Source organism: Clinocottus analis, unplaced genomic scaffold (genome assembly GCF_023055335.1).
Source record: "Clinocottus analis isolate CAN_PGR_092001 unplaced genomic scaffold, fCliAna1.0.p SCAF_10, whole genome shotgun sequence".
NCBI lineage: Eukaryota > Metazoa > Chordata > Actinopteri > Perciformes > Cottidae > Clinocottus > Clinocottus analis.
Window position 1 is genome coordinate 10,791,406 of NW_027175821.1, and position 15,974 is coordinate 10,807,379.

The 15,974-nt window shown below is 40.7% G+C and overlaps 3 protein-coding genes across 7 annotated transcripts; 2 read left to right on the plus strand and 1 right to left on the minus strand.

Annotated features, from left to right (window-relative positions):
• Positions 1 to 9: 9 nt before the first annotated feature.
• LOC137794476 (carabin-like) lies at positions 10 to 5,562 on the minus strand. Its single transcript, XM_068591261.1, has 11 exons — positions 5,498 to 5,562; positions 4,940 to 5,080; positions 3,527 to 3,626; positions 3,021 to 3,128; positions 2,551 to 2,657; positions 2,211 to 2,325; positions 1,876 to 1,941; positions 1,463 to 1,652; positions 601 to 758; positions 102 to 257; positions 10 to 36 (listed from the first exon to the last, which is right to left on the minus strand). The coding sequence occupies exons 2-11, from the start codon at positions 5,074 to 5,076 to the stop codon at positions 10 to 12; spliced, it is 1,164 nt and encodes a 387-aa protein (XP_068447362.1). The 5' UTR covers positions 5,077 to 5,080; positions 5,498 to 5,562.
• Positions 5,563 to 6,047: 485 nt separating this feature from the next.
• ndufs8b (NADH:ubiquinone oxidoreductase core subunit S8b) lies at positions 6,048 to 10,560 on the plus strand. Of its 2 annotated transcripts, none has more exons than XM_068586422.1 (7): positions 6,048 to 6,126; positions 7,037 to 7,085; positions 7,178 to 7,243; positions 7,352 to 7,441; positions 8,068 to 8,240; positions 9,648 to 9,776; positions 10,053 to 10,560. In XM_068586422.1, exons 1-7 carry the CDS (start codon positions 6,055 to 6,057, stop codon positions 10,182 to 10,184), a joined length of 711 nt encoding a protein of 236 aa, XP_068442523.1. In that variant the 5' UTR covers positions 6,048 to 6,054; the 3' UTR covers positions 10,185 to 10,560. The 2 variants fall into 2 exon arrangements, with proteins under 2 accessions (XP_068442523.1, XP_068442533.1); XM_068586432.1 differs by lacking the exon at positions 6,048 to 6,126 and adding an exon at positions 6,710 to 6,943.
• A 401-nt stretch (positions 10,561 to 10,961) lies between these two features.
• On the plus strand, positions 10,962 to 13,990 carry ran (RAN, member RAS oncogene family). Of its 4 annotated transcripts, none has more exons than XM_068583531.1 (7): positions 10,962 to 11,104; positions 11,974 to 12,031; positions 12,161 to 12,245; positions 12,806 to 12,931; positions 13,059 to 13,246; positions 13,344 to 13,514; positions 13,615 to 13,990. In XM_068583531.1, exons 2-7 carry the CDS (start codon positions 11,987 to 11,989, stop codon positions 13,657 to 13,659), a joined length of 660 nt encoding a protein of 219 aa, XP_068439632.1. In that variant the 5' UTR covers positions 10,962 to 11,104; positions 11,974 to 11,986; the 3' UTR covers positions 13,660 to 13,990. The 4 variants fall into 4 exon arrangements, with proteins under 4 accessions (XP_068439632.1, XP_068439639.1, XP_068439648.1 ...); XM_068583538.1 differs by lacking the exon at positions 10,962 to 11,104 and adding an exon at positions 11,475 to 11,574; XM_068583547.1 differs by lacking the exon at positions 10,962 to 11,104 and adding an exon at positions 11,587 to 11,605.
• Positions 13,991 to 15,974: the final 1,984 nt, after the last annotated feature.

Consider the following 15,974-nt stretch of genomic DNA (forward strand, 5'->3'; position numbering starts at 1 on the left):
CACCTCTTGTTAAGGAGGGATGGAGACAGCGAGAGACTGGAGGCCGAGCGAGCAAGAGGGACGGACAGGTTTCCTTTTTCTCTCTCTTTCCTGCCCCGCACTTCCTCGTTCTGTCGTGCCCTCGCCCACGCCATGCGATAGCCATAGCAGCGACCTCTGGGGTCAAATGTTGATGAGGGTCTGTCTTTTCTCCACTTTTCTAACTCCTTCTCCGTCTGCTTTTTCAGATCACTGGCTGACAGCTGCACCGAGCACACCTGAGACAGGAAGAAAGACACTGGTGTCACTTTGGTTTTACTGTTATTTACAGAATATTAAATAATTTTGTGATTTCAGCACAGTGAGAGTGGTCAGAAAGATCAGTGCCAACTTGTTTAGTTTGGTTTGTTATGTTTCTCCACTGATTTACTCAGGTTTTCCATTGAATTTCTATGTGGTGCTGTTTAAAAGCTTCAGGAAATGCAAGAACGTGAACCTTGAGTTGGGTTTGTTTTGTGTGTACTATGTTTAAAACCAACTAGTAGTGACGTTAGTAAGAAAAGCTCTTAGTTTAACTGGTAACTGACTTTCCTCAACACCACCCACGTGTTTCATTCTAACCTCAGCTATGAAAGTGTCGTCTTCCTCTTGGACCTGCTCCATAACGGCCCTCAGCCTCTCCAGTGTCTCCATCTGGCCCTGACACTGTTTCCTCTGCTCGGCTCGGCCCAGCACCCGCCGCACCAGCACAGACGCCACCTGGAGCAGCACCCGCACCCCTGAGAAGAAGAGAGGAGTAGAAGTGGTCAGGAACAAAGAAATAGGACCGTGCCACAATAATTACATATGCTGGTTTCTGAGGAAGTCATTATTCTACAAAATCCCTCTGTATATGACAGGTTCTTCACCTACATAACTAGACGTTATTGTCCTCAGGGGGAAATGTATTGTCGCACGTACGCGTCAAATAATGTTACTTACAACAGTAGTAACATGCAATGACAGTACACACTCAGGTCTGTTCAGCAAGGCCTGTTGCTTTGGGTGGCTATGGCTGCAGGATCAGGCTTTTCCTAATGCGAACCCTTCTTCATCCCAGTGCTCTGTTCCTGCACTGGTAGCCCAGAAGGGTGAGGTGGAGATTGAGTGGGTGTGGGATGTCCTGTTCTATTGAGGTTGCAATGAATGTGATGGCCTTATTCTATAGATCAGAGGTTGGGAGGAAGAGACCAATTATCCTTGCCCCTGTGTTGGTGATGTGAGTGAGTTAAAATGCAGAATGGGCTGAATAAAACTCTAATACAACAACCATAGGAGATGGGGCAAGATAGAGGCTTAAGCTGACAGAATAAATACTCTAATCAGATGAAATACAACATAATATGATATGCAAAAAATATTTAAGAAATTACATTTATTTTGCCTCCCTTTCACAAGATAATTGAGTTGTTATTACCCGCAGCAGCCTATATGGAGGACGTACCATAGCAGAAAAAGAGGTCCCAGACTCGCAGCAGTGTGTTGAAGGGCAGGTGACGTGTGAAGAGACACATCAGCCAGTCAGTGGCGAACATGAGGGGCTCCACTCCGTGGTGCTGCAGGTGTTTGTGGGCAGCGGGACACGTCCTTTTCAAAACCCAGTTCAGCATGGCTGCATCAAACAGGACTCCCTCCTGCAGACGTACACATGCTTAGACAGTTCTGGAGATCTTTTTAGGTTTCTTTTAAAGATTACGACAGTAATCGGGTACCCATTACTGGGAAATATAATTTTCTAGAGGACTAAATTGCGGAACAAAAATCTGCTTTCAAATTCAATTGACAGGTAAATTCTCTGTCTATAATATAAATAAGTGCAGTCAGGTAATTTTTACATGTATGTGTGCAGTTCCTCACCAACAGAGGGCTGTAGTATCCCGGCAGGTACTGCTCACTAATCTGCACCAGACACCAGAAGGCCTCCTGCCAAGGTTACATAAAGGCAAATACAATTACAAGTCAACATCAGATGCCACGATGGCCTCTTGGTAAACTGCATCTGTACAGTATTTTGTTTTTTATGATGATATGTTTGTGGGACAGTATTCTAACAGATAGATGAAACAAGATTTGGTCCTGATTCAATGACTGAAATTGCTTCTACACTGAAGTTGAGGTTCATGAAATGTTTTTGAGATGCGTTTGCAGCTTGTTTATTGGACAGAATGGTTTACGGTGTTATTGATTGCTACCTCAGCAGGCATGTTCATCAGCAGCACTGCAGCCACGGGCCCCTGTGCCTGGCAGTAACCCTCCTCCGGTTGGTGCTGAGTGAAGGCTTTCAACACCCGGAACAAACCTCGCTGCCTACACACAAAACACAAGCACAAGATTCTGTGTATAATATCAGGTATGAATCATCTTTGAAAAGAGAGAGGAAATCTATGAAGTAATAATGAAGGCCACTAGTAATTACTTTTATTTTTCAACAGAAAGACACAAAGTTGGCAAAGTGACACCAGCTGAGGAAACTGTCAAACTGTAGCTATCAGCAAGTCAACAGAAACAAATCAAAGTAGAAATGTGTCGTACCCATGTCCGTCCTTGGAAAGGAACATTTCATGGAAAGGGAACTGTCGGTCCAGGTCTCTCTCGATCACATCCACCCAGCTCTGCAGAGCGGACTGTGAGTCCAGAGACTAACACAGTGGCAAAAGATAGTTTAAGTCAACCAGTTACAAACACTCAACTATCTGTTAACAGCAACTTAAACAAGTGTTCTGGGAGAAGTTGACAGAGCCCAATGTGTTATGCTGCTAAAATTGCTTGTTTTGTCAGTACGGATATATTAGATTTACAGTGATAAAAAATTAAGAATAGAAGGAATTCCGCACATTCAAGAAGCTGAAAAAATAGATTATTGTTTGATAAATTACATACACAATTGATTATCAAAATTGCATCTTATATATTTTAGATGCCAACAATTGTTGAATTCTACCATACATAGTTACTGCTGTTTTGAAAGCATTAGCCACAGTGAGAGTGTTTAGTTTTCTTGCCTGGTAAAGGTTTTCATTTTGTTTCATCTTGTCAGTTGCTCCACACAGCAGAGGCCAGCACTTCGCTCTGAGTGAGGCTGGGATGCCTTTCTGACTCTGCACTTTGACCTGAAGGGACGTTAATAGCAGACACAGAATCAGGTCGGTGCAGTCAGAAACAGATGAGGACATTTCATTTCATTGTTGTTTGTGTGAATGCAGACAGGCCTTTATCAACGCAGACATTTTGACTCGTAACAGGAAGAGCACAGGTGTGTTGTAACATGAACAATGGCTCTGTTCTATTCGATAAGTTCTATTCAATAGGATGATGTGAGCCAGCATGAACAATAACAGGTCCCTGAAACTGAAGCAGCTAAATGGAATTCAGCCATCATTCATTTTATTGTTGACTGTTTTTTTTTCCCTGCAGTAACAAAATGGCTCTTACTGAAAAGGCCCTTTCATTTTTTAAGAGTTGATTGCCATTAAATTTATTGACTTTATGTGTCTAAGACGCAACACACCTTACTGGTCTTCTTCAACAAGATGCGATCCCATTGGCTCATGATCTGTATCCACTTGGTCTCCCTCTGCCTGACCAACTCAGGTGGTGGGCCCAGGCTCCTGACACAGAACAGCAGACAGGTAAGAATTTTAAACATTAAATATTCAATACAAGAATGAGAGCCTTTTCGTGTGTCACATGTATTGCCTGTACGGCATTAAGGCTCATTGAACTGGAGACCTCAAGGTCCGTGTGCAGAGTCGATGCATGCACTTTTGTGTGTTGTCATTACAGAAAGACGGCGCTCCGAAAAACCAGACAGGAAACAGGAAAACCACACGGTAGCAATGTGATGTCTCTATGGCAACAGGTCAGGATGTTTTCAATGGGTAAGGCAGATAGCAGTTGGTTCAGGTGGTGCTTCATCTGGTCATTACAGAAATGTTTGTTTCACCATTGATTAAATGTGATGTAAATATGAAGTCAATTCATTCTGGAAGAGTTCGCTGGTATTTGAAAGCAAACACGCAATCAGTATTTTTCACACTTAATTCTAGTATGCACTCTATCTGGCAGGGATTTGACACCTTTCCACAGAATGATAAAATCCACATCCTAGTAATGTTACAGTAGGTTTTGGCTTTCTTTATGAAGTGTTTGCCAAAACTTTCTCTTGGGTTGAGGTCCAACAACTGCAGTTTAGGACTCGGCAACAAATAAATTTGAATAAATCAACAGCAATGTCTATTTCCAGAAATCATGACCCGGTTAATCCACAGACCGTGTGAGCAGTTTTATGTCAGAACAGTTTTCTTTTAACCATAGTTCATACATGAAACTGCAAAATAAGCACTTCCGGCTAGAGGGAAACATGTGTTTTTTATTTGGGGGTGAACTGTCCCTTTAACTGTTGGTTTTATGCACTGGTTTACTGACATTTCATGCGGCTGTCTTCTCATTTAAACTCACAGTCAGGTTTACTTTCAGGCTTCTTTCACTCTTTAGCAGAAACATTTTGCTCTTGTTAGGCCCTGCCGTACGTTTAGCCTCAAATAAATGGTTGAGAAGCTGCAGCTTTCTTACTGTCTTGACTTTTTTATTAATCGGAGCAGTTTGTTATTTTCCAACTTAGCTCTGTGTCTTGCATGCAGGTCATGTTCTGTCTCATTGAATCTTCAAATAAATGACCGTTGTAGAATTACATGAACTTTATTTGAAAGAAAATTACTTGGTTTGTGAGATGTACTTTGAACTCAAATAACCTGCATTGTATGAATGGGATCATTGTTCAGCATTTAGGAGAACAATTAGTTTTTAAGCTTAAAGTTTTTAAATATATATTTTTTAAAACATAATTAAAACAGAGAGCGACAACAGTACCGAGCTTATTAACAGTATAGTAATACACAAGCACACGTGTGTAACTGCTCACCCAGCGGTGGATCCATTTGTCAGAATGAAGCCGAAGCGGTCCGTCTCAGGTTCCTGACCGACCTCTGACTCTGCATCTGATCCAGAGCTGTCCTCTTCACTGAGGTTCTTCTGGGCTTGACTCGTTGAACTTAACATCTTACTGACAGAGGAGAGGAGGCTCTCATTATTCAGCATGTGACTGTACGCTGTCATCATGCCTATGTAAAGCTGATGTGACTTTACAATGCCTCCTTTATGTAGATATCAAGGAATACCTTAAAGCACTGTTCTGATTGAAGTACATTTAGGTTGTTATTGTCAGTGATCGTAAGAAAATTTCATCCCTGAATAAAAATGTTGTGCTACGATCTTTTTGTTTCAAACGTTACCTAACATCCTAAAAGAACATGCTTCACCAACCCTCTTCAATACAAGCCAGGCTTATGAAATCTGTCTCTCTTTTTCTTTTCTTTTTTGCTTTAGTGTAAAAATCAACTTTCTTCTCCCCACCCACAAACATAACTACAACAAGAGGACAGTTGTAAGTCTTCTTAATTATCAATTTAAACAAAATTACCTTTTACATTTCCGTCATGATTAATCACTCGTTGTTGAAGAGGTAAAGTGTGAAATCCTCCAGTGATGAGGAAGACAAACTTCCTCTCTCTCTCTCTCTCTCTCTCTCTCTCTCTCTCTCTCCCTCTCTCTCTCTCTCTCTCTCTCTCTCTCTCTCTCTCTCTCTCTCTCTCTCTCTCTCTCTCTCTCTCTGTCCCTCTCTCTCTCTCTGTGACGACTATTGCATAAAGCCCCTTGAAACAACTTCCCATTGCGTATTGTAGCTCTTAAATCGACTATTTATCTATTTATAGAATACAGTTTTACTGAGATAGAAGTGATACTCCGTAGAAACATGATTAATCAAACATGACATCAGAGGGAGTCATACATGTGTAATAGTTTTCGATAATTACGTTATTTAAAGCGCATCCTCTTTTCAGAACCATGTTATGCTGCATTTTCTTGCTGTTTGAAATATTGCAATTATACGTGTTTGAATGCAATTTAGATGATGTGGCGAATATCATACATTGTAATATCCGAACGGAGAATAAAAAATAAACGAGCATCACCTGAATGCAACATAAACAAAATTGCGCAGTTCAGGGACTGCTGTTTGCTGCTGGTCATCGCATACTTGTGACAGAGGTAAGTCGAGTAAACGATAATTATTTTAGAGTTCGCTAATATATCCATGTTAAATCGATTGAGTTAGTCGTATTCTGCGAATTAATCATGTTTTTATTTAAGCATATTATGTAAATGGGGAGCGACGTGGTTATACAGTATTTTATCAAATCCAGGGTCCCGTTTAGTATTACGAACATGTAACTTTACCTTATGAACACATTAAAGTGAATAACCAAATAAACGTGTTTAAGAAAACTGCGTCGTCGTTTAACGCCAGGCTGATTAAAGCTACATTTTGACATTTTATTTCTAAGGAGGAGTTGATGTTATTGTATACACGGTTTGCTGGATTGATATTTTCGAAAAAAAGATTGTCCACATGCCTGCAAACCGATTGCAATATGTCGGGAACAACTTTGTCGTTGCCAGTGTTATACAAGCATATTCAGTCAAGTCAGTTCATTGAATAGGCTATAAATCCTACAGTTTGTTTATATTTCACTTCACTTCCTCAAACGCCTATTCGACACAATAAAACGTTTCCATTTTATGTTATTTCCCGTCTATATCGGGTGGCTGCTGACTAACAACAGGTGTAACGATCTTGGAATAATCCTTAAATGCCCCCAAACCCTAAGAACTGGTCGTGTCCCCGTTTTTCCCATTCTTCGGGCATGCCGTGAATGTAGCACACCGGTGACGTAAAGCAAGGATTTGGGCCGCACGATTAGAGGATGCGTGTGCGTAGTTAGCTGGCAGCCTTCCTCCCGCACTCCCTCGAGTCCCTCCCGTGGTTTTCGGTGTGGAGCTCTTCACATGAGTTGCATCAATAAAGGTTCCCTGTAACTACTTTTGTACATGTTGAGTTCCTCCTATGCGTTTTAACTATTACAGTGTACACACAGTAAACACTGTTTCCTCTGCTCAGATGTCTACTGCACTGAGTCTGCGTCTCCTCCACTGTTATTCAAAGCCAGGTAGGCTGCTACTGGAGCAGGAGTCATTTAAACAATAATAACTATATGCACAAAATGAGGCATCATCCTATCACATGTGTTTGTATTTCAAGGCACATCAGGATGTGGTCTTGGTGCCATTCGCCCATTCAGTCTCAGCGTGCAGAGAGAGGCCTACAGTAAGCACTGCTCCAAAACATGGGCCCTTCTCAGTGAAGTGACTACATGTGACTGTTGTTTAAAATGATCTAACCATACACTTCCCTCTCCTTTTGTTCTCCGACTAGAGTATGTAAATGCTCAGGAGCTGCAGACAGATCTGAGGTCCATCACTGACCGGGCTGCCACAACCCTTCTCTGGACCGAACTCTTCAGAGGTTGCATATACTTTGATTAATATGTGGAACGTCTATATACTGTGCATAGCGTCAAAGACCTATAGTGTTTTTCTATATTTTTGTTGTGGTGCACCAACAAAAGATGTATCCTACTAAATATCATCTTTGTAGTCAAAACTAAGCTTGGCGTGCGCCAAAACAAAGAAATACACATAAATTAGGTGAAATGTTGCTCCTTCACAAGAAACACAGCCTTTGTAACGTGAGTCAATTCCACACACACCACATTTCTGTTTCTGTAAATGCTCAGTAGTGTTCCAAATGTATAATAATTAGAGGCTGATACCGACATTACCTACAAGCAAATACAATGCATATCTGGACAATTTGAAAAAACGTCCTAAAAGTCCGCATAAGATTTACAAATCCTCAACAGATACACTTTTTCCTCCAGTTTGAGTACCGTTCGCCAAAAATGGCAGTGCCCAACTATTTAAGGAACGTACTCTCTCCCTTTCTAGAAGTGAAACAATATGAACAAATGAGCTTGGATGCTGTTTGCTGAAGACGGGAAGTCAGAATGTATTAATGGTCCTATTATGTAATTCATTGACAATAAGGAAAATAATAAACTGAGTCATAATTCTTTGAACACCGACCTGCAGGTCTGGCGATGACTATGAGTTATCTGTTCCGTGAACCGGCCACCATCAACTACCCGTTTGAGAAGGGCCCTCTGTCACCCCGCTTCAGAGGAGAGCATGCGCTCCGCCGCTACCCTAATGGAGAGGAGCGCTGCATTGCCTGTAAGCTGTGTGAGGCCGTCTGCCCTGCTCAGGTGAATGCTAACACACTTTTAGTTCCAGCTATTAGGATATTAGTAGTACCACTGTAGTGAATTTTTTAGGGGCCCATTTATTATCATCAGTTGCTGTTTGGTCCTTTCTCTCTTCATTTTTGTCTTTACTCACTGTAAGAAGACCATGAAATGTACTATAAAGTGTCCTGAAATGTAATTTTAGGCAGCAGCAAACTCTATAAATGTGGTATTCTTGGAGGCAGCAAGTTTAGATTTAAACAAATTGTTTAACCTCTTTGTGAAAATCTGGAAAAACACAACAACCAAAAAACAGCCTTACGCATATTTGCATTCTGTTTATTCTGCTTTCCAGTGTCTTTTCCTTGCACTTTTTCTAATGTAAACATGGATTTTATTTTGAGCAATATAGTCACAGATTTATAGTCAAGGTGTTGCAGCACATGGTGCAGTCCGACCTGTTTGCACGGTAGGCAAACTGCAGGGGGTCCGGCAGGGGCCCTGTAATGTCCTTCAGATGGGTCAATATCAGTCTTTCAAAGGATTTCATTACCACAGACAGCAGGGCGTTGGGCTTGTGGTCGTTTAATCCTGTGATGGAGGATTTTTTGGGGACCTGGATGATCATGGAGTGTTTGAAGCAGGAGGGGACTTCACTTTGCGTGAAGATAGTGGCCAGTTGGTCAGCACAGACTTTCAGGCAGGAGGGGGACACATCGTCTAGGAGAGCGTCCTGAGCCTTCCTGATCTTTTGTCTTTGAAACAGCCAACTCACATTTTCTTTGCGGATCCTCAGTGGCAATGGGGGGTGGTTTGGGAGAGGTGAGAAGGAGGCAGAGAGTGTGGGTTGTTGTTTGATGATGGGGCAGTTGGGCGGGTTGGAAGGGGGCTTATCGAACCTGCAGAAGATATTCAGGTCGTCAGCCAGTCGATTGTCCTCAGTGGGGTGAGGAGAGTGGGGGTGGTGTGTGTGTGTGTGTGTGTGTGTGTGTGGGGGGGGGGGGGTTCTCCTGTAGTTTGTGAGTACTTCCAGACCTCTCCAAACTGACAAGAGGTCGTTGGCTGAAAACCTTTTCCCCATCTTTTCAGTTTAGCTCTTCTTAGCTACCTTGATCTCCTTCGTTCAGTGTGTTTCTGGCTTGGTTGTACAGAATCCTGTCCCCACCTCTGGAGACCTCCTCTTTAGCCTGACGAAGGTGCCTGAGTCTTGCAGTGAACCGGGTTTTATTGTTGTTATACATGCAGAAGGTTTTAGTCGGCACACATATGTCCTCACAAAAACTGATGTAAGATGTCACAGTGTCAGTGAGCCCATCCAGGTTTGTAGCAGCAGCCACAAAAACACTCCAATCAGAGGAGGCAAAGCAGGACTGTAGTTCCAGCTGGGCCTCATTTGTCTCGTTTCTTTGCTCCCTTTGTGAAAGTCAGGCCATCACCATTGAAGCTGAGACTCGAGCTGATGGCAGCAGGAGAACTACACGCTATGACATTGATATGACCAAATGTATCTACTGTGGCTTCTGCCAGGAAGCCTGTCCTGTTGATGCCATTGTTGAGGTAATAATATGCTTACCTTGTACACTGAAAATGAGATTATATGAAGCTGTCGGCTTATTAAAACTGTATTTCTGTCACTTGAAAAAAAAAAACGATTAACGTGCTAGTGGATCTTTTTGGCAAATAAGATTAGTTTCAGTTTCACATTTATTATTATTTATTTATTTCCCATCCTCAAATGGGGCATTTAGCACTCAACCCATAACCAAACCATAAAACTACAATCATCTGTCTGTCTATAGACCTATGTATTTTGTTCCCAAATCCCTCCCTCAGGGTCCAAACTTTGAGTTCTCCACTGAGACCCATGAGGAGCTGCTGTACAACAAAGAGAAGCTGCTCAACAATGGAGACCAATGGGAGGCTGAGATAGCAGCCAACATACAGGCAGACTACCTGTACAGATAGATATGTACACTGCCTGCATAAATGTTTCATTCATGAAAACTATATATCTTATGGTCCTCTTATGTATTACCTAGATTATTTGTAGTTTTAAAGATATTCCAGTGAGTTACAAATAAGCAGTCTAGCCTTGGAGCCTCTGATTCTGTTGTCAGAATTGAGAAAAAATATAAAAATGCACAAACCATATTTATTTTGTTGTAAAGATGGATGATATTGTGCTCTATGATGTTGATCGTACTACGTAACGCATGCAGCCAATGATGGACTATTTTCTGATGCACTTTAAAAGCTTTTTTTCCTCATGTGATAGAGAGACTTTTTTGAAAGAGTATATTTATGTAAAAAATACCCAAATAAATAATGTTTAAACCCTTAATTCGTCTGTTACCATTTATTTAAGCTGTTGCTGACGTCAATTAATTGAATATTCAATTCAAACAATAATGTGGGGATTTGCTGCTTTTTTATATCACAGTAAATATCTTATATGATGAAACAATGTTTTAGAAAATTTAACTCTGTGAAGTTGTGATGAGCATTTGTTACTTTTCTGATAGCCCAAATAAATAATTGATCTGTCTCGAAAATAAGAATGTAATTGAAATGTACTGGTAAAAATGTAAGATATGTATGGACAGTTTAATATCTCTGTACAGAGTATAATAGTCACACCTGAGCATAGATATAACTCTCTTGTTAAGATTAGCTGAATCATGGTCTGGAAAATGCTTGTTTCCCATAGGTTTTTATCGCTGCGGTGATCACATGATATGGGCGGAAACTGACTCATACGCCACGCTGAATCTCCCGCGAACGCAGCCATTTACCCCTTTCCTCTCTTAGTAGTGACACCGGTTTGCTGAGTCTCTACATTTCCCCCTCGGAACAGGCCACCCCATTTATCAAAGTTCGTTGATCGGGTAAGTGTTTTAAATCAATGGGAGAACTTGGAGGTAGTGTTGGAGCTGTTTGTGGCGTTTTGAGTGCAGCACTGTGAGGCATCAATGATTACGTTAGGCCGTTGGTTTTCTTGTGCTAACGTAGCCGTTAGCTCTGCGAAAAGAATGGCTTCCATGCGTTGCTAGCTAACAGGTTAGCTTTCCGTCATTTGACTGCTTTGTTCTTGAGACCAGTTATTAATGTATCTATTTAAGTGCATTTACTGCTGTTAAACTAAACGTATATGAAACGTGACACGTCAGTTTGACTTGGTACGTTTTTGTTTGAGTTGTCCCTCAATCGCAACATGGAACACATTAGCTGGTGATCCAGGTCGATTGTTCCAGTCGAACGAGGAAAAAGTGCGCTCGCGCGGCGGATGGCGCACTCTAACTCAAAACAGTAACGGTAGCTTTGTTAACAACTTCCCCGCGTTTATACAACTGGTCCTGTAAGTTAATCGTTTTTATCAATCTAATACAGTAAGCCGTTTCCTATTTGTCCTTTTAACGGTGCAAATTGAACACAACATTTGCACGTTAGCGCGTCGAGACGTTAGCGTAGATGGAAAGTGCTAGAATTTGGCATCTGTAGGTAATCTAAACTTGAGTTTAGCGTTAACTGTTTGGCTGTAAAGTAAACTGATTAAGGATAATCGATTACATAAAACCGTGGTCTTAAGTCCCTCTGCTATTCCCCCCCAAATGTAACACAAAATACGGTAGCGTTAATTGCTAACACTGCTAGCCCACCGTTACAAGACGACGGTTAAACGACTGTTACAACGTGACCAGCAGCTGGAGGAGGACTGAGAACGTGCTAAACATCCCGCCTTGTTTTGTTTTTTCAGATAAATCGCAACTATGGCGGACTCTATGGCACAGTGCGCACCGGTGGCGGTGTTTAAGGTAAGAGTGATCTATGTAACGAGTGTGTTAGGACGCGGATAACGACACATGTGGTGTTCAGCTAGCTAGCAGTGCTAACATTCCGTATATAAAACCAATCTCATCTAACCGGTATCTGTTTTTTGACAGCTTGTTTTGGTGGGAGATGGAGGCACGGGGAAAACGACCTTTGTGAAGAGGCACATTACAGGAGAGTTTGAGAAGAAATATGTTGGTGAGTCCTTCTGTGGTAATAAGTGAATGACAACAGCACATTGAAGACAGACAGGGCCCAGGTTCAGGCCTCTAAGTAACCAGAAATGTCAGTACAGAAATACCAAACTAAGTTTGAAGAAGTTTAAAAATGGTGTCACCAATATAGTTGGTCACAATGACAAGGGAAATGCAGATCCAAGAGATCTAAACACAATTTGTCACAGACATTTATGAACTGATGTAATGAGATGGATATGTATGTATGTTTTCCTAAAATTCCTTAACTGTAACTGCATAGTCTGACCCAATAAAGCTAATTAATATTCTAATAATTCATATTATGCAACACTTTATTTAGCAAAGGAAATCTAACCTATCAAGGCAATCTTGTGCAATTGCTGTACATTGCACAAGATTGTTTTTTTTATTATAATAGTGGCAATTCCACTTTCAGTTAATCCCACTCATTTGTCCAGCAAGACACTAATTTTCCTTAACTTCCCTCAAAAGAATTAATTTTCAACATAGTTTTCACCTTACTTGCTCTCATCCATCATTTTTTTGTGCTGGTAATTATAGCTACTCTGGGAGTAGAGGTGCACCCACTGATGTTCCACACCAACAGAGGAGCCATCAAGTACAATGTGTGGGACACGGCTGGTCAGGAGAAGTTTGGAGGCCTGCGAGACGGATACTACATTCAAGGTGCTTGTCACAATCCTGAATAGACTGTTATGGTTATTAAACCTTGCTCAATGTGCAGGAACACTATTGATTTAAATTGAAAACCCTGCCATTGAATAGTGGGAAAACCTCTCTTCTATCTTCACAGCTCAGTGCGCTATCATCATGTTCGACGTCACCTCTCGAGTTACCTATAAGAATGTGCCCAACTGGCATCGTGACCTGGTCCGTGTCTGCGAGAACATTCCCATTGTCCTTTGTGGCAACAAGGTGGACATCAAAGACAGGAAAGTCAAAGCCAAGGCCATAGTGTTTCATCGCAAGAAGAACCTGCAGGTAAGAGTGCTCACATAATGCTAAATGTGTCTACATGTCATGTGTGGATTATAGAAAACAGTCTCTAATTTCCAACTCTCAAACTTCTCTGTCCCAGTACTATGACATTTCTGCCAAGAGTAACTACAACTTTGAGAAGCCCTTCCTGTGGCTAGCAAGGAAGTTAATCGGAGACCCCAACCTGGAGTTTGTGGCAATGCCTGCCCTTGCTCCCCCAGAAGTCCAAATGGACCCCAACCTTGCTGCAAAGTATGAGGAAGAGCTTCATGTGAGTATGACCATACATGTGCAATGTCTTTAAAAAAACAACAACTCTGCAACAATGGACATTTGAAATCTGACATTGTCTCTTGTCACCTCCGGTCCAGGTTGCATCACAAACAGCGCTCCCAGATGAAGAAGATGACCTTTAACCTGTTACCTAAATGTTCCCCCTCTCACCCTAATTGTGGACAGGAAGTTGTTAGAGTTTTGCCCCTTACTGTAAAATCCCTTTTCAGATTTTTTTATTTTTGAATTTTTTTTGTTTGTTTTAAAACTAAGGAAAATCTGGTGGAAAAAGTTGTAGTTCTAATTTCACTGTGTAAGACACACCCACCCTAGTGTTGTTGTAGGCATGGCAGTGTGCTACTCTTCGTCATCGAGCACCCTCCACTGCACTTGCCCAGCTCGCATAATGCTGTTGTAAAGTGTATTGGAAGCACTAAGGGGAGTAAACTTTGAATAAAAACATTCTCAATATAACATGTGTGTTGGTTTTCATTTCCCTGAACAGAGTAACGGACACTTAATGTCAAAAGTGTTTCCAAGAAGACCTTTTTAACCTTTTTATAAACCCACCTGAGGCCCTTTCCTCAATTGCATATCCAAACTAAAAAGGATAGTTCTCTGCAACCACTAGGGCTAGTTTAATACTTTTGATGTGTAATATCTGTCTATGTAACTGGTTTTGAGTAAATGAAGATGAGACAAAAAATGTGAAGGTTTAAGGTCTGCTTAGTAGGGAAAAAATGTACTTTCAGGATAATTATTTCTTTGAAATGATGCAGCTGTTATGTCGAACTCTAACCCAAATTATAGCACAATATGTGTGGGTTGGGGTTTATAATGGGAAGACTAGACATGTAATCTAAAAAACAAAGTATGTAAGTATTTGATATCCATTACACTTTTTGAATAACCAGGCAGCTAACATTAACTTGGTGTCAGTGTTTTATTCAAGTTTAGTGGTACTGGATGGGCATGGGGACATACCATGAAGCTCAGCTGCCATTTATAGTCTGCCACTACTTTAATGGAGATTGAAGAGGTGTGGGGCTTTTCAAAATTCATACAAATTTGGGTCTTGGGGTGGAATATGCAATTGATACAGAAGCAATCAAATTATGTTGTCAGTCTTTCAATTGCTAATCATTTATAAATCTAAATTAAGTTAAATTGAACTTTCATTATCAGCCCACCATGATTCTTTTAGTGAGAAGGAAAATGAGATAAGATCAAAAGCTCCAGAAGTGATTGTTTTCAATCTGGTTTCATTATTTTCTTAAGTGTATCACCTTAATTAGCTGGATAGACAATGGTTGGGCTTTAATACATCAACATATGATCAACATTAAATATACACAGGTCTTTTGAATCATCGAAGACTGTTTTTGTAATCATCTTTACACACTAGTGGCCACCAGGTGTCAGGCATGTTCTTTCATTCAGAGCAATGTGGACGATCTCAACAGGATTACGTAATTCACTTACGTTCATTGTGACGTATGTCCTCCACCCGGTTGTGACAACAGGGTTTATATGCTACATATTCATTCATACATCTTCGAGATTGCAGTAACTAAATAACCCATTACTTATGTTAACTGGTAGAAACACCAACAGCCAGTTCTCACATCCACTGTCTCCACTCAATCACTGGTTGTAGAGCAAGATGGTCCCTCCATATATTTAAAGAGATACCCAGGGGCCTTCACCTTCAGGCCCAGATCAAACCATATTTTTGATTTTACATCAACTTAGTTTGCCTCCTAAATTTTCTACTAACATGCATTTACATTTCTCTCCTAGCGGACCTATTACCGTCATGAGTATGTCTAACTTTATAAAGACAGGTTGTCTGAGTTTAAAACAATGTAGTTGTTTATATTACAGACAAAAATATATTAGTTACTTTGACTGCACTTTGTTATAAACTCAACTATTGCCATACAAATTGCTAGTATGATAATCTTGGGCTCTGCATTTAAACAACATTATAAAGATGGACATTCTAATGTCTATCTTATCATAAATGCCTTAGCTTTTTATTAATACAAATTGGGGTCTTGAGGTGGAATATGAAACTGCTACAGACAGAATCAAAATATGCCTTCTTCTAAATGAACTTAAATTGAACTTCTTTCATTAGCTGACCACCATGGTCTTTTTATTGAGAAAGATAGTAACATAGGATCAAAAGCTCCACAAGTGATTGTTTTCAACCTGCTCTCATTATTTGGTTGTTCAACAGTGTATCACCTTAATTAACTGGGTAAAACAAAAAACAACAACTATTAAGACTTTCAATATTGATTAATTTGTTAAAAGTTTGCACTTTTTTGTTTTACTATTATCGTCCTTAAAAAAAGAAAGAAAACTGTTATTACAAAGGTATCAAGAGAGAGCATTGAACTAATTTGCACCCCAACATTTTTTTAAAGATCCAATCAGGGACAGTAGATTATTT